The sequence below is a fragment of the Chlamydotis macqueenii genome, chromosome 2 (genome assembly GCF_036417535.1).
Source record: "Chlamydotis macqueenii isolate bChlMac1 chromosome 2, bChlMac1.mat, whole genome shotgun sequence".
In the NCBI taxonomy this organism is placed as follows: Eukaryota; Metazoa; Chordata; class Aves; order Otidiformes; family Otididae; genus Chlamydotis; species Chlamydotis macqueenii.
The window spans coordinates 42,406,803-42,433,948 of NC_141557.1; the positions used below are offsets into that span (position 1 = coordinate 42,406,803).

Sequence of the window (27,146 nt, forward strand, 5' to 3'; positions counted from 1 at the left end):
AAACATTGTTAATGAGATTGCATTTTTCCCTACCATGTCTAACTTCAGTCTGAGAAGGAAGCTAACACGAGGAATAAAATAATCGTGTGTGCACCGCGGTCACGACTGATTTAGCAGCTTATATATGATTTATTTTTTTTTCTTTTTCCCTTTCTCTTCTTGCATTTGTGTTGATAAAATCGGAGAGCCGGTGGCTGGTACTGATTTAGCTTTCTAGCCTGGATTTGCTCATGTTTTTCTCCTTAACTCCAGTTCTCCTTGTGCAGTGCTGCGTGGCGCTGGCAGCCTGAGAGAGAGGGAGCTCCAGTCACACACACAGGCTCAGACCGCGCAGAGGAGCTTAACATCAAGGAGCCCACATTTGCAATAGCGGGTGGTGCTGGGGAGGTGGGGAGCGGGGGGAAGGCGAGGGGAAAATAAAATAAAACCAACAATCGGGTACATGCTCGTCTCTTCTCGCCACCAGCACCTTGCACAGGTCTGAAATCGCTCGTTTCGCTTTGCTGTATTGCGCTTGCCTGGGATGTGGAGAGGAGAGGGGGAGGGGAGGAAGGGGGAGGTTTAACTTTTACTTGACATTACCGGGTTATTGTCAGTTCCCCCGTGTTAAACCCCGGTGGTTTCCCCCTCTCGCCTACCCCCTCCCCCGGGCTGGGCTCCCTCCAGTTAACTTTGTTCAAAGGGCTGCAGCCAGAAGGGCTTGTCCGGGCCTGGGACACAGATAGCCTAAAGTAAATAAACCCCCACAATTAGAGCCGGGGCCGGGAGTTGATCTTCGCGGCGAGAGATCTGCTTAGTTAGCGTTTGCTGTTTCGGGGCGGCTGAAGGCCGTCGTGCCAAGGACACGCGCGCACACGCACACACGCACACACACTCACTCTTGCACACGCACGCACACACACACACACACACACACACAGACACGCTGGATACAAAAGTCTGGAGGATCTAGGGGAGAATTGCAGCCGCCGGATCGGTGCAGCAGCGGCGGCCAGAGCCATGCGTGTCACGGCCTCTTGAGAGGGGGGGGAAAGGAAGGAAGGAAGGAAGGAAGGGGAAAAAAAAAAAGGAAAGAAAGAAGGAAAAAAAAAAAAAAGAAAAGAGGGAGAAAGGAAAGGACAAGAAAAACGCGGGGTGGTGGAAAGTGTTTGCCTGCTTTTGTCTCGCCATACAGTGAGCTGGAAGATGGAGATGGATGTTAAGGGAGTTTCTCCCTGCCCGGAGCCCATCCCCCCGGCGGCGGGGTCTGGCGCCTGCCCGCACCAGCGCCCGCACCACCGCGATGGGCAACCCGCCGAGCCGGCCCCCGCCGCCGACAGCAGCCACCCGGAGCGGAGGCACGGCGGCGAGAAAGAGGACAAAAAGGTAGGTCCGCTCCCCTCCGCTCCGCTCCGCCGCCCGCCCGCCCGGCGCCGCGCCCGCCGGAGGGGCCGGCAGCCCGGGGCCGCGCTCGGCGGGGCGGGCGGGCCCGTTCCCGCTCCCGTTCCCGCTCCCGCTCGCGGCCGCGTCCCCGCGGGCAGCCCCCGCGCCGCCCTTTGTCAGCGAGGCGGCGGGAGGCGGAGGGGAGCATGACGGGGGACACGGGACCGGCGGCGGGGGTTGTCTGAGGACACGGGGGCGGCGGGGCGGGGAGGCGCGGGGCCGGGGCCGGGGCGGCGGGGGCCGGGGCGGCGGGCATTGTTCCGCCCGCCCTGCGGGAGCGGCGGCGCGGGCGGCGGCCCAGGTGCCGCCGCCAAAGTTTCCCTCACTTCGAGGGGGCCGGTGCCGGCGAGGGCCGCCGCTCCCCTCCCCTTCCCCCTCGGCTCGGTTTTCAGCCGGCGGCGAGGGGCGAGTCAGCGCCAGGATGGGCGGGGGGCCGGGAGGGGGGGGGGCTATGGGGGGGTAGGGAAGGAGCCCGGTCGCCGTGTCCCTTCGGCCCTGCTGTGTCATCGTGGGGCGAAGGGGCGGGGGGGGGGGGGGGGGCGGCTGCTCCCTGCCGAGCGAAAACCTGCGGGTGAGGGGTGAGGGAGTTCAGCGAGAATCGGGGTCAGATCGCATCCCGTAGCGCGGATGTGCCTGCTGCTGGGAGAGTCGGAAAGTCGGGAGGATGGGGTGGGAAGAGGTTGCCATTAAGATAATGTCAGCGGAGTGCGTTGATCGGTGCTTTTGTCTGCCGGCACTGGCTTCCTTCCCTTTCGTTTTGCTCGGCGTGGGTTTACCAAACTGAAGGCGACGGATTCTGCCGTGTCTGTGGGTCTGCTTTGGGCAGGGGGCTGATAAATGTGTGAGTTTCGTCCTAACGCGGCGATTGTGGCGAGGAGTGATCCCGGTGGGCCACACCGCACGACACACCCGTTGATATTTTACTGAAATCCGAGTAATTCTCTAAATGGACAGATACCTCAAACCGGATTGTAACCCTAGCGTAAATGAAAAAAAAAAAAAAAGAGAAATGTTGCTGTGTACTGGATTTGAGCCGTGTTTCTTCAACTAGTTTTACTATAGTTTGGTTTTGTTACAGATGTGCAAGGGAACAGTAAAGCAATGAGGGAGTGTAAACCAGCAATGCAATAAATTAATGCAACGATGTCACACCATGTATTTGCATGACTAGAGCTGCAATTATAATGAGAAATACAAGGTATTTTTAAAAAAAAATAATTGTATATTTAACTGGAGACTCCGAGTTCGTAGTATTTACCTCCTTTATTTTTAGATTTGCTGCTCTTTGGTAAAATCTGTCCTATTGTTTTAATTAAAAGAGGCTATCAACGACTGATCGTTTGAATAGGGCCTGTACAGCTTGATAAGGTGGATAGAAGGGCATTATTTTTAAAGTGATAACTGGTGGTTTACGTATTGTGATAGATGAACATGGAATTTCATCTCCCTCGAGTTTATGAATATTTTGTTCTGTCGTGACTGCGTCTTACTGTATGTAGCTAAATGATTTATGTGTGTGTGCTTGTTTCTAAGATTCCTTTCCTTGCATCGTGTCACTTAACGGACCATAAAATGCTTTTATTTAAAAAGAATTAAAATGTGGAGCCAAGGTTGCCATTTACACAAGTTGGTTGTGCTAGTGCCCTGAGCATTTAAAAACCCTGCCCTCAGCAGAAATCCAGTGCTCGATAGTTACTTCTTGATGTGCCACACAGTCTGTCTAATGTTTTACAAATCGTGGACATGAGGAAAGCAAACAAGGTATGACTGGAGGTGAATGAACACTAGAGAAGGTCTCCTTCTCTATGGTGTGTCTAATTAACGTCTTTAGGTAACTCAGTATTGCACTGTTTTATTCTGTATTTGCCAACATTTTCCAGACGTAGAAACAAAAGTCCTACCTTTTTTTCTGTCCTAGTTGCAGCCATGCTAGTGTACTGTTTTATATATATATATATATATCATTTTTTTTTAAATCCACTATCAGCTTTTCCAGGCTTGCCATTGCCAAGGTGGTTGCAATGACTAGCTTGTATTTTTGGGAAGTGCTGTGGTATTTCAAACCTCACTAAATGTATGTATCTTTTCTGGATGCTGTCCCAGGACAACCAGTACTTCTTATTAGTGCAGAAGTATTTCAGATATCTGGTGAAATAATGGCACCAGAAATGTGATGAGGAGGGAAAAACCCATTAAAGCAATAGTAAACTCCAACACTGTTGTGAAAAAAACATTCCACCCGCAAAACAAAACCCAAGTGTTGCTGGAAACATCATCTAAGAACTTTCTAAATGTACTGAAATAACAGTACCATTTGTTTATTTGACCCTTAAACAAATGCCAGAGGTACACTGATACATCCTAGAAGTGTAAGCACTCAACGTGGACATTGTAAAGGACATTAGAGCCTGATTTCCTGACATGTGTATACTTACAAATAACTGAAGATTAAGATTTTGCAAAATCTCCCAATGTCACTGTCAGGACTTGCTTTTTGAAATCATGCTTGAGTTATAAAAAATCTTGTATTTTATCATTGAGCTCCATTTCCACTAGAGGTAAAAAGAGTTTTGGTTCCATCTAAATGGAGCTGGGTTAAATTGATGCCCTAATAAAGCTATTTTTTTGTCACTGCCTCCAAAAGGAGTATTGCTGAATTAACTAAAGAAAGTATTTTCCTGATCTTATGGAATTTCAGTAGAAGGTACTACCATAGTGTCAATTATATGGATATTGAGGTTTTTTTCTGCTATATTTTAATTTTTTTTTCTTTGAACTTCAGTAAAATTGTGAAACGTACATAACTTGAAATATGTCCCACTGTCTTCAGCTGGAATGCTGACATGTCAAAGTGCATGCTTAAGTGCTTTGTTGGAGGAAGACCTAGGTTACCTCCTATATATCTTTCTGTGTTGAAACCATCTCTGACCAATGTATGAGAAGAGAAATTACAAAAATCAACATTATAATTTATGAAGTATACAGTACTTGGTGCTTTAAAGCATAGTTGCCATTTAGGTGAGAGAAAATTAAGCAGAAATAATAGAGTGTAAGATTTAGGAGTTGATTTACTCTATAAGGATACTATTTTTTCTCTTAAAACAAAACACATCAGAAAATATTTTTCAACACTCCTACGTTGCTCTCTGTTATTTTAGTTAAAAGCATGTAGGTCTAACCCTATATACAGCAGAATGTTGACATTCTCCAATATGGCAAAGTGGGTGACTGGGGGAGAGAACAGCCTGCAATCCTGGCTGTTTATTCCTGGCTGGAGGTGCAGCAGAAGCCTGTGACAGGTTGGGGTGAGGGGGTCGTCGCTTGTGTCACAGTGTCTTGCCACTCGGAGACTTGGTGCAAAGGGACACAGGCTCCTAAATTTTACCAAAGATCCTTTCCAGCTTATATTGGAGTGATAGCATCTCTGCAAGGATCGGTGTAGGGAGCACTTGGAGAGTTGAAGGCAACCCTACAATTCCTTTGCAGATTGGTGACTATGGGTGACATTTCTCACAGCTGACATTATGACCTGAATTCTCCCAGGGGTGATACCCTGAGTTAGGACTTTCAAGCCCTTCACTACAGCCAGCGTGTTACAGTGTTTCCGTTTTCCGAATTACTGTGTAGCCTCCAAGTCCTCCAAAAGTTGGTCATAGGTATGGATTTGGTAATGCAATGCTGCATACTCAAGTAAGAGTACTTTATTTTGTTTTTCACTGAGGAAGACTTCTGTATGTCTGAGGTTTGCACAAATCATTTAACACAAATGATTTACAAGCACACCCAGAGCTTTCACTTGATACCTATATTCCAGGTACAAAAACCCCTGTGAAAGAGCTCCAAGGTGAGGAACCTTCTGTGTATGTACATGGAAATGAGCACATCAAGGTTACACCAAATGCAAGCCTGTCTGGGCTGGGTACGTTGTAGTCTGGTTCAAAACCAATTCACCAGTGTTTGATATAAGAGTTCTGAAGTGTTTTGTGGGCTTATTTGTATGTTATTTCCCAGAATGCTCGCCTGTGATACCGCTGTGCGGGAGTGGTACCCAGATGTGAGCTTCTAGAGTGGAAAAGCTGAGTGCTCTGGGGAAGGGCACTTGGTATTAACCTGGGAATTGCTGTACATGTGATCTGATCTAATCGTCAGGCTCTGAAAACCTTCTTCTAGTGCATTTATGGGACTACTGCCGTTGACAATATGATGGTTGTTCACTCATCCTCCACAAGCGGTAGGACAGGAAGAATGGAAGACTCTTCAGGGGCAACTCCTTTTTACTAATTTCTCTTATGTATTTAGTTTTGTTTGGTTTGCAAAGCCGTATGTTACGATGTGTTTACATTTAGAGAAGAGAAGACCTAAGAAATGCAGTTCATGCTTGAAGCAGGTGGTGGGAAGTTTCTTTTTGGGGGCGGATCACTCCAGTCTCAGGTCAGGTGTGCTTATCTTACCTTAGGCAGTACCATTGTGTACAGGAGAGTAGTTGTCAACCACTGTCCTTTTCCTGAAGGTTTAGGTGTTTTTTTTTTCAGATAACCTGGACCCAGCCCATTTAGCAACTTGGGGTTAAGAGCCAAAAGCTGAAACCGAGATCAGTAATGGATATGAGGAACCATTTCTGGGACAAAGAAAGCAGAGATAGACAACACTATCAGTTACTGATGGTAGCAACTTCTCCTGATAATTGTATAAAGTGCAACACCTTGTACTAGCTGGAGTTTCCAAGTACTGAAGGCTTTGTGCCAGGTGTATCATAGGCTGTGGCTCTGCCAAGATGTAATGCAGGCATGAATAGTCAAGGTCAGGCCATTGTCTGCCTGGATGGACAAATTCTTAGCCACCCAGACACAGCAGAAAATTTTACTTGTGGCTGTTGCTATTCTGAGATTTTTATGTCAGACAAAAATTCCAGTGTATCTTTAAAGTGTGTACAGGGATGAGGAATAATGGGTCTTTATCTAACTCATTGCTAAGAATGTTTTGGAAATCATTCCTTAGTCCAGTGACATCAACTCTGTCTTTCTGAGGTCCACTTTTAAGGATCTATTCTTCATTCATAAGCTGCTTCTTCTGTGGGCCATCATGATATTGGTATTGATCTGCATAGTTCAATGTCTTCCTGATGGAATTATCTGAAGAAAAGCTTAGTCTGTGCTAGCATCCTGTTCTTCCGGAGTTCCCAGAGCCTAGTTGCTCTCTGGGTGGTGAGTCTGTCCCAAAGCCACAGACCCAGGATGTTCTGAGTCCCTCATATTCGGGTGTTTGTCTTGCAGACTCCCAGGTCACAGCTCTAGGGCAGGCTCTAATTCACGGTGGCATGGGGAGGCTCCCAGATGCATCTACCTGCAACGGCTGCACAGAGCCACAGTGCCTGGCAGGTGCCTCTCAAAGGGAGGTTTTGGTCCTTTCTATTGCTGCTGTGGGCAGCAAAGCTGTTAACCATGCCGTTAACTTGTTCTGGTGAGCAAGGCCCAGGGGCTGTCTGCTTTGAGGAGAATTAAAAACAAATTCAAATTAAAAAAAAAATCAAAAAGAGGAATTTCACTGTGAACTGAAAGCCTTACTTTGCAGGCAGGTCTACTTCTGCATTTCCGTGCATTTGATGCACTCTGCTTCTCACACTTTGCTTGCCTTCTAGTGAGAGAATCCTTCGATGAACCTAGGGTTGTGCCTTTATTACAAAAATAAGCAGATGAGAAGAACAGATAGAAACTGTTAGTACCTCAACTGAAGGCAAGACTAATAAACTCATATTTTATTAGACATCAGAGAATCTGTAAGGAGAAGAGATATTGGGAATCAGGCCTCATAATTTTCATAGCTCCAAAATTACTTTTTATTTCATATTCTGAGAATTCCTTTTACTGATATGGGAAAAGAATCTTACCTTACGTAGAGTAAATAGACTTTTAAAATGTATTTATTTTCAGGTGGCATACTGAGAATCTGGAATGTGGAGAATGACGTCTAACAGTGGTTTTATGTTACAGTTAAAGCATAAAGTTGGAGAGGGAGGAACTGACTTCTGTACTTTGCCTGTGTCTGTACCAAAACAACATATAGGATAGTGCATATGAACAATTATTTGAAATCTTACACAATACTGAGACTTCTGAAAGAAGGATACGCTATTTAAAATAGTTCTTCCCTTAAATAAATTGCATGAGAAATGTTTTGGCAAAGAGCAAACAGCTGTTTAAATTTTTCAACCAACTGATCAATAAGTGGATGAAGCTTGAAAAGCTCCTCGCAGTCTGAATGGTTCCTGGGGTAAATGCAGAAATATTAGTGGGATTTTGTGAAAAGTAAGTACTGCTTAGAGTTATTACAAAGTGAAATTAAGAGCATATGTAGCTGGTTAGGTAACAATCCAAGGACATAAACAATGAACATCATGGGTGGGAGCTAAACAACGCTCTTGAGTCACTGGAAACACAACCACAAGTTTTGTATGCAGAAGACACAGAACGGGCTCTCTGGCTAAAGGCAAATTCGTCTTGGCTGCAGAAGGGTTGCAAGGATTCCTACTCAGAGGAAGATGCAGCACTAAAAAGGGCATTGTTATCTCCTCTTGAGTGGCTGGGACATTGCCTTCACTCAGGTGTAGCGGTATGTGTTCATGCCTGTGTGCCGAGACTGGAAAGCTGTGCTGTTCAGGACTGCACATGACAGCCCGGAGCTTGGCCAGCACATGGCATCCTTGCTTGTGTGGAGCTTGTTCTTAAAATTCCTGTCCATGGGTTGAGTGCCAGCTTGTAACGAATCTGAGGCTTCAAGTGATGGATAATCAATGAAACTAGAAAAGAACAATACCCATGTTGTTGCATGCTATTCCCAGTGTTTTGCTACATGCTCAGTGTTTTTAGACCGTCTCTATCTGTGGTAAAAGCTCACAGTTGTCCTGTGCCCTTACGACACAGTAATTCTTACTACACTGAGGTTAAGGTTTACTTAATTGCTCGGGACAGAGGGGAAGTACAATTACTGATGTGTGAAGTGGTTCAGTTTTCCTTTGGTTCCATATTTGGTTGTTCTCTGCCTGGCTGTAGACATGCCGCTCACATAGTGACTGGGATTATTTCCCAGCAGCTTGTGCTAGGTGGATTTCTGTACTGACTAGCTGCCAGCAGTAATTAGCCAGTAAGGGTATAAAAAGTTGCACAATCCCAGTAGAGTTATTAGTTTCTAGCAACTTGTCTCAGAAAATACCCTAATAGTAAAGAAAATGGGACTGCAGCTGTAAATAGGAAAAATGACAACAGAAGCACTGATAATAGTGCTCAGATCATGTTCTAATGTGATGTTTAAACATGTAGAAAAAAAAGGGGTGGATCTGAAAGATACTACAGATACTAAGTATTCTGCAGTAGTTTCTCTCCTTCCTCACTCCTCATTGTTTCTCCATGGTTCTGGAATTCTCCTCTGTCTGTAACAAAAACTTCTGTTTTGTTTCATTTCCCCACATTGCATTCTGAGCTGTAAGGGGAATATGAATTGTTCTAGGAACTATAGTAACCAGTGCATCTTAACCAGGATGAAACAAGACACAATTTGGCTCATAGTATGGGCAAGGACAATTGTGTATAAAATTTGTTAGACAGCCATGATTTCATAGAAAAAGATTAATTCTTCCACGCCTAATGGCTTCTGCCATGTGTTTAAATACAGCTGTTATTTTCATTATACATTCTGTTAAGTGAAGACCAATCTTGTTACAGAAGCAGAATAGAAACAGTTTCGTTGACGGAAAAACAAGTGTTGGGTGAATAAAAATTACAGACTCAAGCCCCAAAGCTTGGTTAATGTACTTACTGTTCCTGGGCTTCTGAATTCATTCTGTTGAACACCTTGGCCTAGAGTTTCAGACTTCATCTTTTCCAAAAAGGTATTCTATACAAGTTGTTCAACGTGGTAATGTGATCAACAACTGAAAATACTGTAGGGAGATAAAATGAGTATTTCCTCATTCAGTTTTAGACCATCAGCAAAGGATTGTTATCATTGGTTGGAGAATGAAAATAAAATGGCATGGAACCTGTGCCTGTTCCGTGAGCACAGAAACCACATTAATTGATTTCAACAAGTGCCTCAAGCGCTACTGACACCTCTTCTTCGCTATTAACTAATGATGGTTGTCTCACTGAGGTTGTTACTGAGGCTATATTCATTTCCAGGAGCCCGTAGCAGAAAATCTCTGTTTGGTTCCAAACTAATGTGCTCAAGAAGTCTTTGAGGAAAATGAGTTAAAGGGTTGGTATCTACCAAAGGTAATTGTTGTAGCCGTTAAATTTAGTAGTAATTTGATATTAGTTATAGTATAATAAATATGCATTGTGCTTTGCTGAGAATTAAAAAAGAGTTGAGGTAGTTACCATGTGAATCAGGCATAACACGGGAAGGATAACTACAAGTCCTCTCAGAGGGGCAGGTGAGCATGTTGTGTGAGGGTAGGACGTAAAAAACTTCCGCTCTTCAGGTGAATTAAGAGTGAAAGGGAGTGGCATGGAGAGCAGAGAGGGAATCCTTGCTGGAAAGCTAATTGAAAACAGCAACTTTTGAGTAGGGCTGGAAGGAAGGAGTTTGTAAGGTTAGTATTTTGAGACGCAAGAACTTTATGAAGTGTGTATTGGGTCCATGTGGAGTTAAGGAAGCACATAACAGAATCTTGCAGGGTTCGCAAAATGCCTATCTAGGCTCCACAGACATTATACAGTGCCCTGGTTAGCCTTGTTAACTTTATTGAGTGTGCTTCGAGGACATGCAGACTTTCAAAGTATGGGAAAGCCACTTTTAATAATTAATTAGCTCACTCTCTACCACCTATTGCTTCATACCTAATAAAAGGCAACAGCGAGTTGCCAACAGATAGAATAATATTTAGGTTGCTTGGGTTTGAGATGTGACAGGCTACTGAAGATATCCCCAAAGATCTTAGAGGTGAAACAGTCCCCACTTTTTGTCCTGTCTTATTACTCCCATGACTGTCATACAATGTGCTTTTAGACTAAATTTTCCCTGATCTAATAAGTGATTTCAGGAAGATTGGTCCACTTTTAGAGAAAGAGAAGTATGTGTCTGTGTATCTGTTTGAACTGATTTATAACTGGAGGCCTGTTTCAACTTTACTCTGTCAGGGAGACATGCTGAAATTTCCAAGTGATAAATGCATTTCTGCCTTCAGCGGAGCAGCCACCATCCACACTGTCATCTAGATCCATGTGACGCAGTGTGACACAGGAAGTGACACACCGTTATCAGATGGCTGTTAAGATGGATGCAGGGAAATGGTAAGCTTGCTGGCATGACCTCAAAGACAGACGTCCACAGATGTTCTGTAGTCACTTAAGTGCGTGCAGTTAAAGTGTGCCTGTTGCACACTTGGGGAAATTTTTGTTTAAACAGAGAACACTTAAGTTTGGAGGAAGCCATGAATATGTTTCCAGAGGGAGAAGGGAGGAAACTAGCAAGCTTAATGGGAAGGAAAGCCTCACAGGTTTTCATGAGACCAAGAGCAGCAAGGCAGTAACAAAGGGTCAGACATTCATCCTGGACCAGACTTTATCTGCCTCCCACAGAAGGGAGGTGACTAATGTGGTGGAAGCTTACTGTCACCTGCTGTTGTGGTCTTATGCAAAACACAGCCTTATTAGACCTTAAAATGGGGGCCAAATGTGCCACTTTCTGAACTTGTCAAGAGGACACAACCAGTGCAGAAGATAGATAAATGATAAATCAATTCTAAGAGAAACCATATGGAGGCTAGAGAGTCAGAGGCAATCAAGGTCAGTGTGGCTCAGGGAATCTTTACAAGAAGGGTCAAACCACAGGACTGTAATGAGATAATCAGCCAGATCTAGATCAGAACTGGAATCACCCAGTGCTGGGAAATGTTTCTTAGGTCAGGAGCAAGGCTGTGGCTTCTCTGCCTGGTCTGGTCTCTGGTGTGCATGTTTTACCTGTTGGTAAGACTCACCAACTTTCTCTCTTCAGGCAGTGGTTTCACAGTCACATCCTTTTGCATGCCATTGCATGCAGAACAGTCACTAAGGTCTTTCTTACTAACTGGTCAAGTAATGCAGTCAGGATTATACCTAACTGGTATTGTTTTAGAGTTAGACTTACATCCTTGCAACAGGCGAACTGTTAGATCATACTGTCCCATGGACTGTGGCTTTATTCCTGGTATCTCAGAACTATCTGTAATGCCCATGCCCATGTTGTCCACGGGTACAAGCAAAGCCCATGAAAAAGTGTCATTCTGCAAGGCCAGTCTGCATTTCACAAGTGTCTGTGCATGTTACCTATGATCATATCATGACACCTCTTAGTCATACATCCACATCTGGAAGAGACCAGAGCCATTAAAATTAGATAACCATAGATAACAGGCACTTATCTATTATGTACTGTATGTTATTGTTAAGAACTAGGAGCAGGAAGACAACAGTTAACAGGTGCCTAAAGCATTACTCTCTTACTTGCTACGACAGGAGACTTGTTTCTTACCCATGCAAAGGAAAATCGTAGATGAATCTGTCATAGGTAGAACCTTTGCCATTTTTAAGATGCACGTCAGAGCAGCTGCACCTGTTGACACACAGTTCTATGGTATCAATGGTCTCAGCATGTAGTGTGGTCCTTGCTTTGTTGTACGTCATGGGTTCCCTTCCAGTGCTGTGGCAGAGACGGTCAGGGCTACCCAGATGACTGTGACTTCAGCAGTCAGGGTCAGGACATCTGAAAGGTGGTGTGGAGATCGCTGCAGAGACTTTAAAAGGTGGGGTTCCAAACGATAAGTACAGAAATGCACTGTGCACCAAGCTTCTGTTGTGCACAACCAGAAGTGTATGTATTGTACAGAAAATGCTAAGTTCTGCTTCCAACCAAGATTTGTTGGATTATAATGGTGGGTAAAAATAGTGGGGAAGAAGCACATGTGCAACAGTTAGACAGGAATAATAAAACTCACATTTAAAAGGTAAAACAGTAGAAAATGCATAAATGCAGCGATGGGATCTAGTGATAAATTTTAAGTGCAAAGAAGAAGGTAGTTTATCCATCTTCCTCTGTAACAAGTGTGAGGGAAGGGGACCTGCTTGTATGGCAGGCCGCTGCTTGCTCTGAAGTATCTGGGGGCACATTCACCACAGGTAAAATACTCTTTGGGTAGTCTGTATGTCCAGGTGGTACTGGATGCCAGTGCGATACTGGCCGTAGTGGGGGACACAGTGTCACCTCTGAGCTGTAGTCTGTTACTGTCCCCTTTCCTGATCCGTCCAAACCTGTGCCAGCATGTGCTGGCAATGCTCCTGTGGACTCGGGAACAGGGGGTAGAGCCTGTGCCCTTGATACGAGTATTGCTGCATCTCTCTGACAGCAACTGTAGCACTTTAGCATCATCCCAGATGTGCAAGGGCCAAAAGGACTAACAAGTTAATAAATTTTACAAACACAGAGTTTGGAAAAGTGCTTCTAAAATGCTAATGACATTTTTAAAGCTGAGATCTAGTTTTTAACTTCATAGTAGGCTAAGGACAAATTTTGTATCCTACCGGCAGAGGCAGTTCACCACTTTTTCAAAGGTTAGAGAGCTTGTTACATTTTACCTTCTTAATATGATTTATGACCAAGTAAAACTTGATATGAGTAGAAACTGTGCAGAAGGCAGTGCGGAGGTACAGATTCTTAAAAAGAAGGTGGATTAGCAGGCTTAGATGAGGTAGTTGGATGTGCATTGTCAGTGTGCTAGCAGTTTAAAGGATTCTTATATTTACACATCTAGCAGAAGGACATGCTATAGCATGAATGGGAAATTGCAGCTCCCCTCTGTGCATTAAGCTCTTCAAGGTTGTGAGAGAACTATTTTGCCCAGTATAATTTTGGGAATAATTTTCACATTTGGAGAAAAAGGAAGGAACATGGACAGGCTGCAGTTTGAAATAAATCTGGGAGTTTAAAGTTTGTTAAAATAACAATTTTACTGAACATGTATGGTCCAAATCTTACTCTGTTCCACACAAGAGACAGAAGCACCCTTGATGAGACTTTGTTTGGGATTAGGAATTGTCCTGCCTTGGAGCAGGAGAATGCCATAAATCTTCTACTTTGTTCATGTATGATTCTGTGCTGGAAGATGCTTTGATGCTTTTTAAAGTGAAACTGCATCTACACAGAGTTTTCAGATGCAGTCAGACTCCAAAAATTGATATGAATTACCTGACCATTGTATAAAATGAATGCAACTGTAAATAAAACTACTCACTGCAATCTCACAGTCAGGTATGCACACTTGCAGGATCAGATCTTGCAATTCTGAGCTTTTGAGAGGGACGTACCAGCTCTTTCTATGTATTTAAACATTGCTTCTATGATGAAACCTATATACTTAGATGTTCATGCAGCACTAAAAGTATAATGTTTCAACATCTAAAATTGTATTTCCTACTATGTTGAAAACAGTCTTAGAACTCAGTAGAACAAGTGTGCTGTGGAAGTGATATCCTAAAAGACTGTATCTAACCTGAATCTATTTTTGGTTGTAGATAGCTCATATAAAGTGCTAGTGTAATAACCGAACAATGGTTTGAAGCACCTTAAAAATAAAATATATTTAAACAGTGAAGCCATCAGCAAACTGGCATTTTCCTATGGTGATATGTTTAAAGAAATATTTCATTATGATATGATATTTCAAATTCCAACTAGTCTCTTCTTTTCCATGTAGAAGGGATGCGTAACAATGTCAAATGTTGCTATTGAGACTAGAGCCTTAGCCTGCACAACAGATTTACAAGAGCAGAATGCTTTGTCCCCTTGCTCTTGCAGGAGCAGCAGTTTGAAGAGTAACACATCTCTAATGGATTCAGGTTGCTTTTTTATCAGCAGCCGATGGTGACACTCTTAAGAAAGGGCCGAATTCTCATACCTACAAATACATTTGTCAACAAAATGTGAGCATGTGAGACAACAGTTCAGTCACATTTTTGCTTTCATTTTTCCTCTTTTGTGCTAGGGCGTAACTTCCAACTGTCAGCTCTTTCAGCTGAGTGTCAGCCTTTTTATAATTGCTGCAGCGTGTCAACCCCTTTAAAATTACCATATGTCAGCTGTTTACCACGTTGACTGAAAGCATGCGCATTGGGTTGTTCCCCTTTGCCCTACCTGTGTTGCTCCTGGTGACAGCCAGGTGATTATTTTCGCTGACAATTCAGCCACGGGCAGGAATGCCCCAGGTGTATCCGACGTGGCTCTGCTGAGTCCGGGAAAGTCACTCAGTGGCAGAAGCAGACAGCGGGAAGAATGGGGGCTGGACGGCGGATGTGCTTGGCAGGCTGGCTAGTGAGCAGGCAGGCTTACAGACCTAATCCCTTCCTTCCTTGCCTGCCTATTTAGACAACCAGGAGATAATTGCACTGTAGGGTGTGTGATCTCCGTGGGAATTTGCTCCTGAGAAGACCTGGCTTCAATGGCAGGAGAATCTGTTTGTCCTAGTGTCTGCCTGAGTTTTTAACTAATGCCATCACTCCAGGATGTTAGCACCTTGCAGATATTTTCAAATATTGCAATAACCCTATTTTTCCCTGTCCTCGCTGACAAAAAAATGAATGGCAAAGGGCTTACCCGTGGCAAACCTTGCATTAGTGGTAATGTGCCAGTGTGTATCTGGTTTTGGACTGTGTCCGGTGAGTGGTTCCTGACTGTGAACCGGAGCTTTTGCTGGCATTTTTCTGTGTCTGACATCCAATTTGGACCTGTACTGCAGCGGGAAACAGTAGTAAGCTAGTAACGGAGTGCCAGATAGTAAGAGGATGACAAGTGTTTTCCAGTCTTGTGTGAATGTTATTGAATGAGCAGTCAGTGTGCTAGGGGCCAGCGAGCCAACAAATATGTTCAGCGTTCCCACAAAATAGTCTTCAGAATAGTAGGAGGTGTGATTGCGAAGGGGAGGCATTTGAAAGCTATAGATAGTGGAGTTAGGCAGGGGAAGTGAGCTGGCAGGAAGGCGTTTTGAAGCGAAACGGGGCTGCTGTGCGCGCCTTTCCCACAGCAGCTCTGCCCATCCAGCTAGCACGTCCCGCTGGTGTGGAGCAGCCCAGGGCAGGAGGCTGCCAGCGTATTTCCCCGTGGGAAAAGAGCAATGAAGGTGATAGGGAAATGTCAAGGGGGCACACATACATGGGGTGGACACGAAGAAGTCTGAGCAAAGGGCATCTCAGCCAGGAGGGCAGCTGTGGCAGTGACCAGGGCTGGCTGTGTGTATTTCTGCTGCTTTCACCAAGGCTCTGCGTGACGGTGAAAGTGGGGCCTTTGAGGCTGAATTGTCTGACATGCTCTCCTTTGATATTAGCCATATTATTTACCAATTTCGAAAATGATTCAGTAGGGGATAACGAGTGTTCTGAGATCATGATGGGTCTAGTCGGCTTTCCGGAGAGTACAGCAATTACCGTGTGAATAGAGGTGAGTGTGACGGACAGGCCGGGTGGCTGTTCTCTCCGAGCTAAGCATTAGTCTTCTCTGTGATTAACCTCAATGGAAACACTGTCGTGAGGGTCCTGTTGGCAGAAACAACTTAATAAGCAAAATGGAGGGGGTAAGGTGTTTTCTGTCTTTTTCATTGTTACTTAAATAAGGCAATATGCACAGTAAGTGAAGTCTGATTTCCATGAGAATTTGTATGCGTGTATAATAGATCTTAATGTTAACATGGGAAATTACTTTCTTTCAACTCGGTGGCCTGTATATTTGATTTTTAGAAGTATTTACTTCTTTGTAACTTTCAGTAAGTTTCTGTTGCAAAATAGTGCTTCTAAATTCCTTGTGAAATACTCCAGCACTTTTTAGTCTAGTAGATAAGGACGTTGCCTTCTATTGGAAAGTACATTTTATCTAAATCCATTGGCAGCTTTTCGATAAATTCTTCTTTTTTCCCTCTGTCAAATGTGTTATTACGAGTATAATAATGAATGTTATCATTAAGAAATACTACTCATTAAATAACCATAATTTAAAACTTTTATTCCACAAGAAAATATGTGCGTGTCTGTGTGTGTAAAAGCCAATTTTCACTGGATTTTTGAATGCAGCTAAATCTTGGAATGAACTAGCAAATACCCTTTGTTTAAGCTTAACAATGCTTGTATTTTATATTTTCAGAATTAATTTTATTAACAGACTTCATTATATCTCTGTTGTGTTCTGGGTACAATAGGGGAGCTCACTTGCAGCTGAATTAAAATCTGTGGTTTAATAGCAGTTTGACTTGCTTAGGCAATAAACTATCTCCTGTAAATGGAGGTGCTATCAAGATAAAACATGTTAAGTTAATTCTGTAACAAATCCCTGTATCGCTGATGGAAAATATTCCAGAAGAATTACTCCCTGCTATACATGGGAGCTTCATGAATTTCAGGATAATGGAGATTACTATCTCTGAGGGGTCTGCTGAAATATACCCTTTCCCAAAGCACTGTCTGAATTCTTCTTGGAACTCCTTGTGGATCAGAAACTGGCTATGGCCTAACTACACTTTCATTCACTCTGCTTTAATAGAAGGTATGATTTTAAAACTGACTTTAGGAATTTGGTGAAAAGTCCTGTGTGGATACACTTAATTCAGTTAAATTTAGCTAATACAAATTTAATATGCACAGGTAATTTATAGGTATAAGCTAAGCTAACAGAGTAAGTTTTTAACTGTTTACCTAAAATCAGTTTTTAAACAGACAAGGAAAAACTTTCATATAGTACAAGACTGAGAAGATTGAGACTGTTTACCTTGGAGAGGAAATGAATCAGATGAATCAGAAGTGAGATGATAAAAGGTTACAGACAATGAAGGCGTAGGCTCTACAGAGCAAGAAATGCTATTCTACCGTCAGGGAAGAACAGGGAGCATTCATTGAAGCTTAAAAGTGGCAAAGTCAAAACTAAGTACAAAGAAGTGCTCTGCCATGCTGTAAACTAATTGCTGACAGAACTCATTGTCACTAGATATCTCTGAGGGCAAGAGTTTAACAGGACTCGAGAGGAACAGAGATTTATGTGCAGGGTAGGCTTAGTCTTGACTTAACTGATGGAGGGGGTTTGGGTGAAGGAGAAGGAAAGAGCTCTGCAGCTGGATGGTGCAAGAGTATGCTGATGCTCAGCACCAATGTATACACTCACCTGGTTAGGTGGATAACAAGCGTATCCAATTGCAATGGTAGGGATTAAAAACCCAAAAGAAGGGTGGAAATGGTAAATGCCCGTTTGGTTCAAGCTGGTCTGCTATTAATGACGTCAAAAGGACTTTTTTTTTCGCGTGTCGTTCTTATATGCAGCTGCTTATGCAATCTTTTGGTTGCAGGATTCTGGCTGGGTAGAACTCCAAACTCTTTTGCAGTCCCATTAGGAGTTTGAATCACTGCATTTCATCGTTTCTAAGGAGCACATACTGCAAATTTGTCTATAAAGGTGACTGTCTCTCCCACACACTTGGATAATAGAAAGTACCTTTGTCTGGTTACCAGAGTATGAAATCAGACAGGCCTGGAAAACTTTCAATGTTGCTTAATGTTTGGTCCTTGGGAAAGGAAGTGCATCATAGGACAAGGTGGTTTGTTCACCTTGTTGGGGGTTGGACTAGATGACCTTTGAAGGTCCCTTCCAACCCCAACCATTCTATGATTCTATGATTCACGATTCTAGCTGCTAATCTAATGACCTGGAGGCCCTTTGTAGATAGCCATGGAGAGGCAATGCAGACAGAGCAGGAAACCAAAGACAACCTGTTCTCATCTTGCAGTCTCGCCCTGTTGAGTCTAATCTCTTAATCATAGAAAGACACTTCTTGGACAGTTTCTAGAGCTTAAAGGGGACTATGTTTTGCTGATCAAAGTAGGAGAGCTTGGAATCAATCTCCTGAGATGGATTTTTGGAGGTAATGGGAAAGACTGCAGTGCAGAGTTAACCAGCATTTCTGGGTTGGTCTCAGTTCAGCCTGGAGAGCTATGTGCTACAAGTAAAAAAGGTCTACAAAGTGCCTTCTTTTTTTTTATATGGATTCTTGCCTTTTTGTTGCTTACAGCTCTGCAGCAGACACTGGGGGTGTCTGTGCTGCCTCTTGTCTCTCCTTAGTCAGCAGCTGCTGCTTTGTTATCTGTGGAAGAAGCCTAATCATCTCCCCAGGTGGGCAGCTAGGTTGTTCTGGGACCCAGCTGCTACCTGGATCTTCTGTGTTGCTGCTGCAGACTGCACATTGTGGCAGCCCAAGGATGTATGCAGTATGCTATTTCTTCTGTCTCACGTGCTCAGCTAACCCTGCCAGGTTTTCTGATCCAGACATAAGTTCTCTCACTGTTTGCTGTTTATGATGGAATGAGGTCACAAGTTAAGTCTAAGGACATTTAACCGTTCACTTTGTCCCCATCATCTACCCTCACATCCCGCCGTCCTTAGTTATGCCTACGGTATCAATAAACTAATTGTGCTATGGCAGAAAGACATGCCATGCAAATCTGCCATTGTGCATTATTGTGGCCTGGTTTGCATGCCAAGTCTTCTGACTGTCTCTCATCAACTGTGTGCTCCACGGGGTTACAGGCTGTTGGCAATCACCCAGTCATATTCCGAGGCTGAGAAATACCCTGTCTAAAGATGATGTATTTTTCTTTTTCTTTTTTTTTTTTTGTTATTATTCTATTGTTCTTCATTAATGTTAGTGAGAGTCAGGTGTTGAACAAGAGAGAGTCAAGACTTTTTCCCTACTACTTTCTTCTCCTTCTCCTCATTTCTTCTAGTCCTTCTTTGTGGATCTCTTAGGACTCAGCTTCATCAGACTCAGCAAACTGGAGGTAGAGTTGACGTGTTGATGAGGGAGAAGAGCTGGTCAAAAGATTTTTCCAAAATATTTCCTTAGAAACACTTCAGATTTTATCTGATTTCAGTAAATTGAAGACAGGTTCCCACAGTTGCATCTGGACTCACGACAGGCTGAAGGGGAGCCAGTTACTTGAAGATATTCCTTGCAGAAAAGCCTGGTACCCTTGCACTTCCACACTTGGTGGCACGGAACTAAGACTTTGAAAATTGTGGAAGCCCCAGCGGTAAATAGTGCTTACCTCTTAGGTCCCCAGCAAAAAGACTAGGTATTTCAAAAGGTCAGCTGGTTCTGGAGAGGCAGCTGGACCAAAGGTCTGGAAGCTCTGGTTTCCCAGCCCATGGCAGTGTGGCTGCCAGGAGGGTGCTCAGCCCTCCTAGAGCTCTGGCCCTGGGAGTCCTGGCAGCTGCTCGGAGAAAATGACGTATTCCTCAGGCTCATGGCTACTGCTGGCACAAGTACCAGTTTCCCTCCGCCTCAGAGGAGTTGGTGGGAGGCCACCTCCCTCCCAAAGCAGCAGCCTGTAGACTGTCCCAGCTATATGGTGGTGGTGGCTTTTAAAGTACTATTCTGTTTCTTAAAACACTCCTTCAATCTAAAGGAAAATGGAAGCAAATAGAAAGTAATTCCTGGGGAACATGACTGCTGTCTTCTGGCTGGCTCCAAAGGGAAGCCTGAGAGCAGCTTGCCAGCCACACTGGGGAGCAGCTTCTTCCATTGAAGAGATCCAGCAATGCATTTCTCTTCCCCACTGGCATTTACTGCAGCTCATGTTTATGGCTCTTCCCGGTGGAAGTAAGGCTCTCCAGAGGACTCCTGGCTAATAGCACAGTCTAATGGAAGGGCCCCTGTGCTGGGTGGTGCTGAGGGTGGAAGGATCAGCCTTACAGCTTGCATTAAAAAGTCAGGCCCTGTAACTAAAAGCTGTAATGATTCATTTTCTTCGTGGACGAACTGTAGAGAGGCATGCGTAACAAACAGTGATGAGTGCTAGGACACTAGTAAAACCAATATAAAACAAAACCGTGCTAGTAAAAGGAACACTAAAAAAATGTCAGCGAAGAAATAAAACAAAGGTGATGCATGGCTCATTCTACAGCCAGGAAGTTTTTGTCAGTTTTTTTTATGGGAATATAAATTGTCATTCTGAGTGAAGTAACATTAATACTGAAGTAAGGCTTTTGTGCATGTGTACAAATACAGTTTTTAGAGGGGGTGGTAGTTTTAGAAAAGCCCTTTTCTGATGCTTACCTATTGCACTTGTTTGAAACATTGTTTGCGTGCTAAAATATACCGCAAGATGAGCGTATGTCTTGTATTTGCATCTAATGTTATGATGGCTATAAAATAACCCATTTAGAATAATATGCAATTGGGCTCCATTAATTTTGTGTGTTAGCCTAAAATTTCTGCTGTAGCAAGGTTATTTTTATGTAAATAGAGAAGTTTGGATTGTAAAGTAAATAATTTCCATTCCGTATTCAGTGACTGAACTATATTTCTTTTTGACACTTTTGCAAAATGTGTTACATAGGATTAGTAGAAAAATCACTCACTAGAGCTTTTATATTTAATTTCACATGGCTGTGCTAACTGAAAGAGGCAGTACTATGTTAGAAATACAATATTTTCTTTGTTTGGAGAGGAGGATGTTACCTATGATTTGCTTACTTGTGGTTATTGGTTGTTATTGGGAACGCTAACATTTTGAAGCTGGAATTAATAAAGTTGAGATCCAATAAACAGAAGAAAAATATAAAAGAGAAAAAAATGTGTATTCGTGTGAAAAATCCCTTTGCAGGTAATAGTATAGCTATGTGTCATTTTTTAGCTACTAAAATGTAAAGTAGGTAATTGGAAAATGCCTACGTTTCCCAACTCCCTAGGATACTAATAAGCATCCTTCTGATACAAACACCGCATGTAATGGTTTTACCAGCTCGGCCTGCTGCTGATGTGATGCCGGTACCATCAAATCACAGGCTGTACCAAATGTGGTTAGGTGCTGTCACAGTAAATTTAACCCTCATCTGTTAGGGAAAGAGTCCAGGTGAAAGGTCACTTCCAACATCAAAGTGGCCATTTAATGCTTTTATTGCCTCTAATTGGAAATGATAATCAATGAGAATCATTTATAGAACTTGTCCAGAGTAGTGATTCTCTACTTAAAATGACATCTTCTGCCTAAGGCACTGTAATTGCAATCAGGTTTGTGCCATATGATCATAATGGGATTCAAAACTTAATGATGTATATGGTTAACTTGTTTGCAGTACTTGGCAAATAGGTTATTTCTCTGATAGGAACTTCATCGCGTTTGACCTTTTGTTATCCAAGGATTTGAGTAAAGTATTACCTTCTCTGGAATTAGGTGCTTGACTAAAACATTTCATGGGCCTGCTTAACAGTTCATCTGCGCTACAGTAGCAATTAATGTCTGTGTAAGTAAACTTTCTGTTTTAAAGGTCATTAATTTTCTTTACACTATACAGCTCAGAGAGCCTGCTACTAAAATAATTGGGAGCTAGAGGTACTGATTTATGAGGGAGGATTAAAAAGACTAAAAATGTAAAGATTAGCTAAGTGGTGACTGGGAAAGGGCGTGATATAAGTCTGCCTTTTGGTGTTCTAGTTTGTATTGTGTATCTGGGTGAAGTTCTTTGGTTTTGTTTCAAGAGGCCAAACTAGATGTTTTAGTCGTCCTCTCTGATCTTAAAGCCCATACACCCTCCTTACCTAATTCTTTAAAACTTGAGAAGGAACACAATTCTTCTTTACATGGAGAAATATTTTACCCTACAGACAAACCAATGGGACCAGTTCAGCTGTAAGACTTGGGGGCATAAAGGATGTTTGGGTGGTGATGCAGCACCAGTAACACACTTGTGCCACTACGTTGTTTTCCTGGGTTGGGGTGGTGTTTGTGTCAGGCAGCTCTTGTTCCATGCTGAGGCTGCTTTGCGAGGGTGTCACACCACTGCCTTAGGAGATCACTTTTTGCTTTGATGGAAAATGTTCTTAGTCCTGGCTTTCCTTTACGCCAGTTCTGACTCAGATTAATTTGAGTCACCTGTATGGGAGTTACTTTGGTTTTACTGCTGTATTAGCAGCAAACTGCATTTTATTAACTTTAGGAAGACTATACTAATGTGAACAAGGGTTTGTAGAACTGAAGCATTTCTCACTGTTGAGATTGATTCAACAGTAATTCATCTTATGAATCTGTTTTGGATTTGGCTCCTTCAGTTGGCAGCACAATTAGTTCTGTAACATCTGGAAAATGGTTGTGCATCATACAATACCATCATAAGAATCCGTATTATAGTATGCTATTTATCTGTAGCAGTGCCCACTATTTATTGTAAGATGATCTTTACTCTAAAGTAATCACAAACTAAATAATCAGTAGCTTACCAACATTTAGAAACTAACCATGGCTGCCAGCTAGATCCGTAGAGAATATTTGATGGCATGGCTTATAGTACATCAATTAAGAATTGCTGATGAGAATCCAACACAGTAAGTAACAAAATTAATGGAAGGGTAAGCAGTGGAGCTTCTTGCAATATTTCAGTGTTATAAAGCTCTATTTCTAAATTAGGAGAGTGCACATTACCAGACTTTCAGCTTGTTACTTGTCCAAAACTGAACTTTGCCCATTAAACACTATGGGACAGTGTCATCTTTATGAGGAAACCACATGATGAACTGTGCAGGAGAAAGCAATGTTTTCTTTGGCAATTAAAAAATAGGCATCTGTTTGAACCTGCGCAGAAGCTGAAGTGTGAGAAAGGCAGAGGGAAACTGATCAAAAGTAAAGGAGAATAACCAGAGCTAAGCCTCGGGGAAAATGAGGTGAGGACTCCAACGCCTGGCTTCTATGCCTTTACTTTTGGTGGTCTTGCGGGGCTGAAGCTGCTTTTGTGTGTATGTAGACATACTTAATGCAGTGAGATTGAGATCCTTAATTAGGCACTCCCAAGCAGCAGCAATAGTTAATAATTTTGCATCATATTTTTCTAGAAACTGAAACTGATCAGCTCTCTGAATTGTAAGAAACAAATTCACAAAGAAAACAGAGATGCAGAATTCTGTTGCGTATCCAATATTTTGCAGCATACAGGCTTTCCTTTTGCTTTTTTTTTAAGCAAAGAAGAGTTTAAAGCATCATGTGAGGCACATCTTCTGTTGGATTTGTTTTAGTTTTGTGTAAGATATTTCTGTGAATGAATGTGAGTTCTCTTCCCCTTAAGACTTATTTTGACTGGCAGAAACCATCTGTTTAGATGTTTTTATGCCTGTTTAATTGATAATCAAGACTGAATTCTGTTGTGTAGCAAATCTGACTTGCCTTTTAGTAAACTATTCCCACATTAAACTCTGAAGTGTAGAGTACACAGAGAAACGAATTCCTGATCTGTAGTAACACTGAGAACCTGTACCTTCTGCTGGTATCTGTAAGTACAGCCTCTTTCATCATGGTCTAATTGAGGCTTTGGTATGAGAAGGGAAGAGGAGAGAGACTGTTAGAGCCTGAAGGAACAGTCTATCTTAAAGTGCCAAGAAAACTTCCAGGGCTCCCTAGCACACAGAGTAAAATGAGTTATGTTCCCCTGTCGGGGAGGGAAATTCAGCAGTTCTGCTAGACTTCGCAGTTCAAATCATGAATCGGGATCCCAATGATGAGTGTGGCTTAGAACTGATGAATGATTTATGAATTACTTCTGCTTTTTAGCTTCTGGAGGAATCTTCTTTTCAAGATTTTTCTTATGCTCTGCCCACCACATTTCTTTAAGGGAAATTTGCAAGTGTAACAGAATACCTTGATTATTAGAACTGAAGGTTGGGGAAAAAAAACTAAATACTGTAAGAGCAGGAATTTAATCGTGCGAGTTAGCAGGAATGTGCCTAAGCCTTTTTTTTTAATATATATTTTTTTTCCTCCTTTAAGTCTGCGTGTCTCTAAAGGGCGTAAAACTCTTACTGCTCTCTCACGTATCCCTTCTGTTCTGGCATGTTCCCAGCCTGCTCCAGGTCTAACTCATGATAACTGCAGTAGTGCTTTCTACTGGAAGAAATTGCCAGTCTCCAAATCCTGTTCTTAGTATGTTGTGCAGTAATCAAATTCAGAATCGAAAGTAGGAGAAAGACAGTTTTTCTTTCTGCCATGGGAATGCCCCAGAAGTTGTAGATTGTGAAGCTTCAGGAATTTTGAACACACCAGTGGCTGGTGATGTGCTACTAAAGCAGTACCTTTCAACGTAGTTTGCAGACTCCCAGGTTTCTGTTGATAGCTTTTGCAGGTGGCCACTGCCTTCTCTGTCCACAAAATGTAATGAAAAACATGTAAAAGGCTACGAAGTTATAAGGCAGCTTGCATATACCCTGAAAAAGTTGTAGGAATCTGAAAGAGGGGGAAGGATAGGGGGTAGGTGGGTTGAATAAAGTTGACCCAGAAAATTGCCAAGTAATTAAGAAAGGAGTCTGTGATCTAGTCCATGGTCAGTGCAATTGTCCTGGAAATGCTTCTGCACATAGAAGTATGCATAAGGAAATTCTCATAACTGTAAGCAAAATTCAAATGATTCCCTGTATTATTTGTTTGAGGTAAGGGGTCTGCATTATTCCTTACACCTGCATGCAAGCTACGTGGCGGGTTTCACTCTCCCAGACCGGGAGCTGTGATAAGGAATCGCATAGCTTCCCCTCGTTGTTGTGCTGCAATCGCTAAGGTTTAGATTGCAGCTAAGCATTATTCTCACAAAGCTTAATGTTGAAAGACAGGTATTTCCAACTGCTACAGCCTAAGTACCAACATTCCTGCTTGAAATGGATTATGTTTGTGCATGTAAGGGTTTTATTTATGGCTGTTGTCTGAAGTGTTGCATCTCATGCTCTGTCTTCACAAACGTGGTGCATGTGTTTCAGGGCTGAAGCGAGTGTTCGTAAGGGTGGGAATGGTTTCAGTTGCCCATGAACACACTGTGTATGGCTGGGTTATATGGAAGGAGTTTTTGAAAAACACAAATAGAATTTGAATTTAGAGTGTAGTAGTAGCACTGTGCCAAATGGGTGATTCTGCCCCCGGACTGCCTCTGTAGTTCAGATGAGGTGGAAGAAGGGGGCGTTAGTGTGGACTAAGAGGGCCCAGGTGAGAGTTAATGTAGAATAGCTTTAACTTGCACCTTCTCCAAGTAGACAAGCCCTAGAGAAATTTACTCTTTAGCCACCAGGCCAACAGACACTCTCTTTCCTTGGATTCCTCCTTATATTACAAACCCTTTGTAAATATTTCCTTTGGCTTTGAATGCAACATTTCATAGTCTTGGATTTTTTTTTTTCCCCCCATAATGTAAATGGATGCTTTCTTGTAGCTTAAATAGAACCAGTCATGATGCTGGCTTGTTTGCTTGCTTTGTATAGGGAATTTGGTATGAGACCTTTTCCTCGTTGTGGTATGTTATTTACTTTCTTTAGTATCAGATTTTTAAATTTTATTTTAAAGTCAGTGAGCACGGAGCAGAATATGTTCTCTTGAAACCCTGCTAGACTTGATGAGCAGTTTTTCTACTTAATCCTCAAAGCTCTAGTGCCACTTTTCCCCCACCTTCATGATTTCAGTCCCAGTTTGGCCCACTGCATAACAAAAATAAGCTCGAAGGATGCTGTAAGTTATATTGGCATGTGTGCTCTCTTGAGAGATAATGCGCTGCTTCGTCCAAGTCCCAGGGTACCCTGACACCCGTCTGCCAGGGAACTCCTCATCTGCCTAATGTGGGATTAGATGCTGTATGAAGCACTTGCTTTTTCTTCCTTTATAATACAGTTTCTGAATACTAAATATCCCTTTCTACACCCACATAGCTTACCTCTTTCATGTTGTTTTATAATAAGTATCTGTTATTAGCATAATAAGTGCTCAAAGTGACATCTTACATTGTATTGTCAAAGATCCATGTATTAATATTTCCACAGTTCTGATGCTATGATACACTGTAGTACTGTAATTTTACCAGAGATTATTATTTTTATGTCAAAGATCTGCCTATTTCATTTACATACTATACAGTGACACCAAAGCTACTGATAGTGGGCTGTTACGCAGCTTCTGTAAAGCAACGTGTCAAAAAAAGGGTGTAAAAGCATACCAAACCTCAGAGTGCTTTGACTGCTTCTTGAATTGCTTCAAAAAAAGAGAATGAGGAAATTCATTCATGCAATGTTTCCCTGTTGTGTATGTATTTGTTTATTTTAAAATTGTTTAGGCCTCCTTTATATCCTGTCTTCTACACAATGTGAGTTGGCAAAGGCCAGCACGCCAGTCTTAGCTCTATTTTATTATTTATCAAAAAGCCTTTGTATGGAGATTATCTGTATTTGCTCTCTATTTGCTATTATTTCCCCCCACTGTTCAGTAAGTACCCCAAGCAGTTTGATAAGATGAGGGAAAGGTTGTCTGGTTTCATTGTCGCTCCTCTCAAAATCTCTTGTATCCTCTGGCGAAATGTTATCTTGTACTTTGTTATAGTAATAGTCCTCAGTGATTCAAAACAGGTATTCTTTTGTCTCCTACCCTAACAATGCACGTAGGGGAGACTGTTTGTTCTCTTTCACCAGCTCGCTGCTGCTGTTAACAAAAGGCAACACTGGATCAGAAGACGCTGTCTTTACACCCCGTATCAATAGATCGCCCTCCTCCTCCTGCATGATGATAAGCGGAGGGGGGGCCGCGAATGAGGAGAATCATCTTGACTCTTTCCTCGCTCTGTAGGCTACAGACTTCCTTTTCCCTCTCTGCTGCAAGGCACATTTCAGTGTGTGGTTAGAGAAGATAACAGTGGTACTCACGCGTACGCATATGGTT

General features: G+C 42.7%; 1 protein-coding gene across 1 annotated transcript in view; it reads left to right on the forward strand.

The window, feature by feature from the left end:
• Positions 1–368: 368 nt before the first annotated feature.
• RBMS3 (RNA binding motif single stranded interacting protein 3) overlaps positions 369–27,146 on the forward strand; it is a 723,800-nt gene continuing 697,022 nt past the window's right edge. The window contains exons 1-2 of the mRNA XM_086742736.1: positions 369–478; positions 1,175–1,365. Coding sequence (XP_086598862.1) covers positions 1,186–1,365 — 180 coding nt within the window. The 5' untranslated portion in view covers positions 369–478; positions 1,175–1,185. The remainder of the gene's footprint in view (positions 479–1,174; positions 1,366–27,146) is intronic.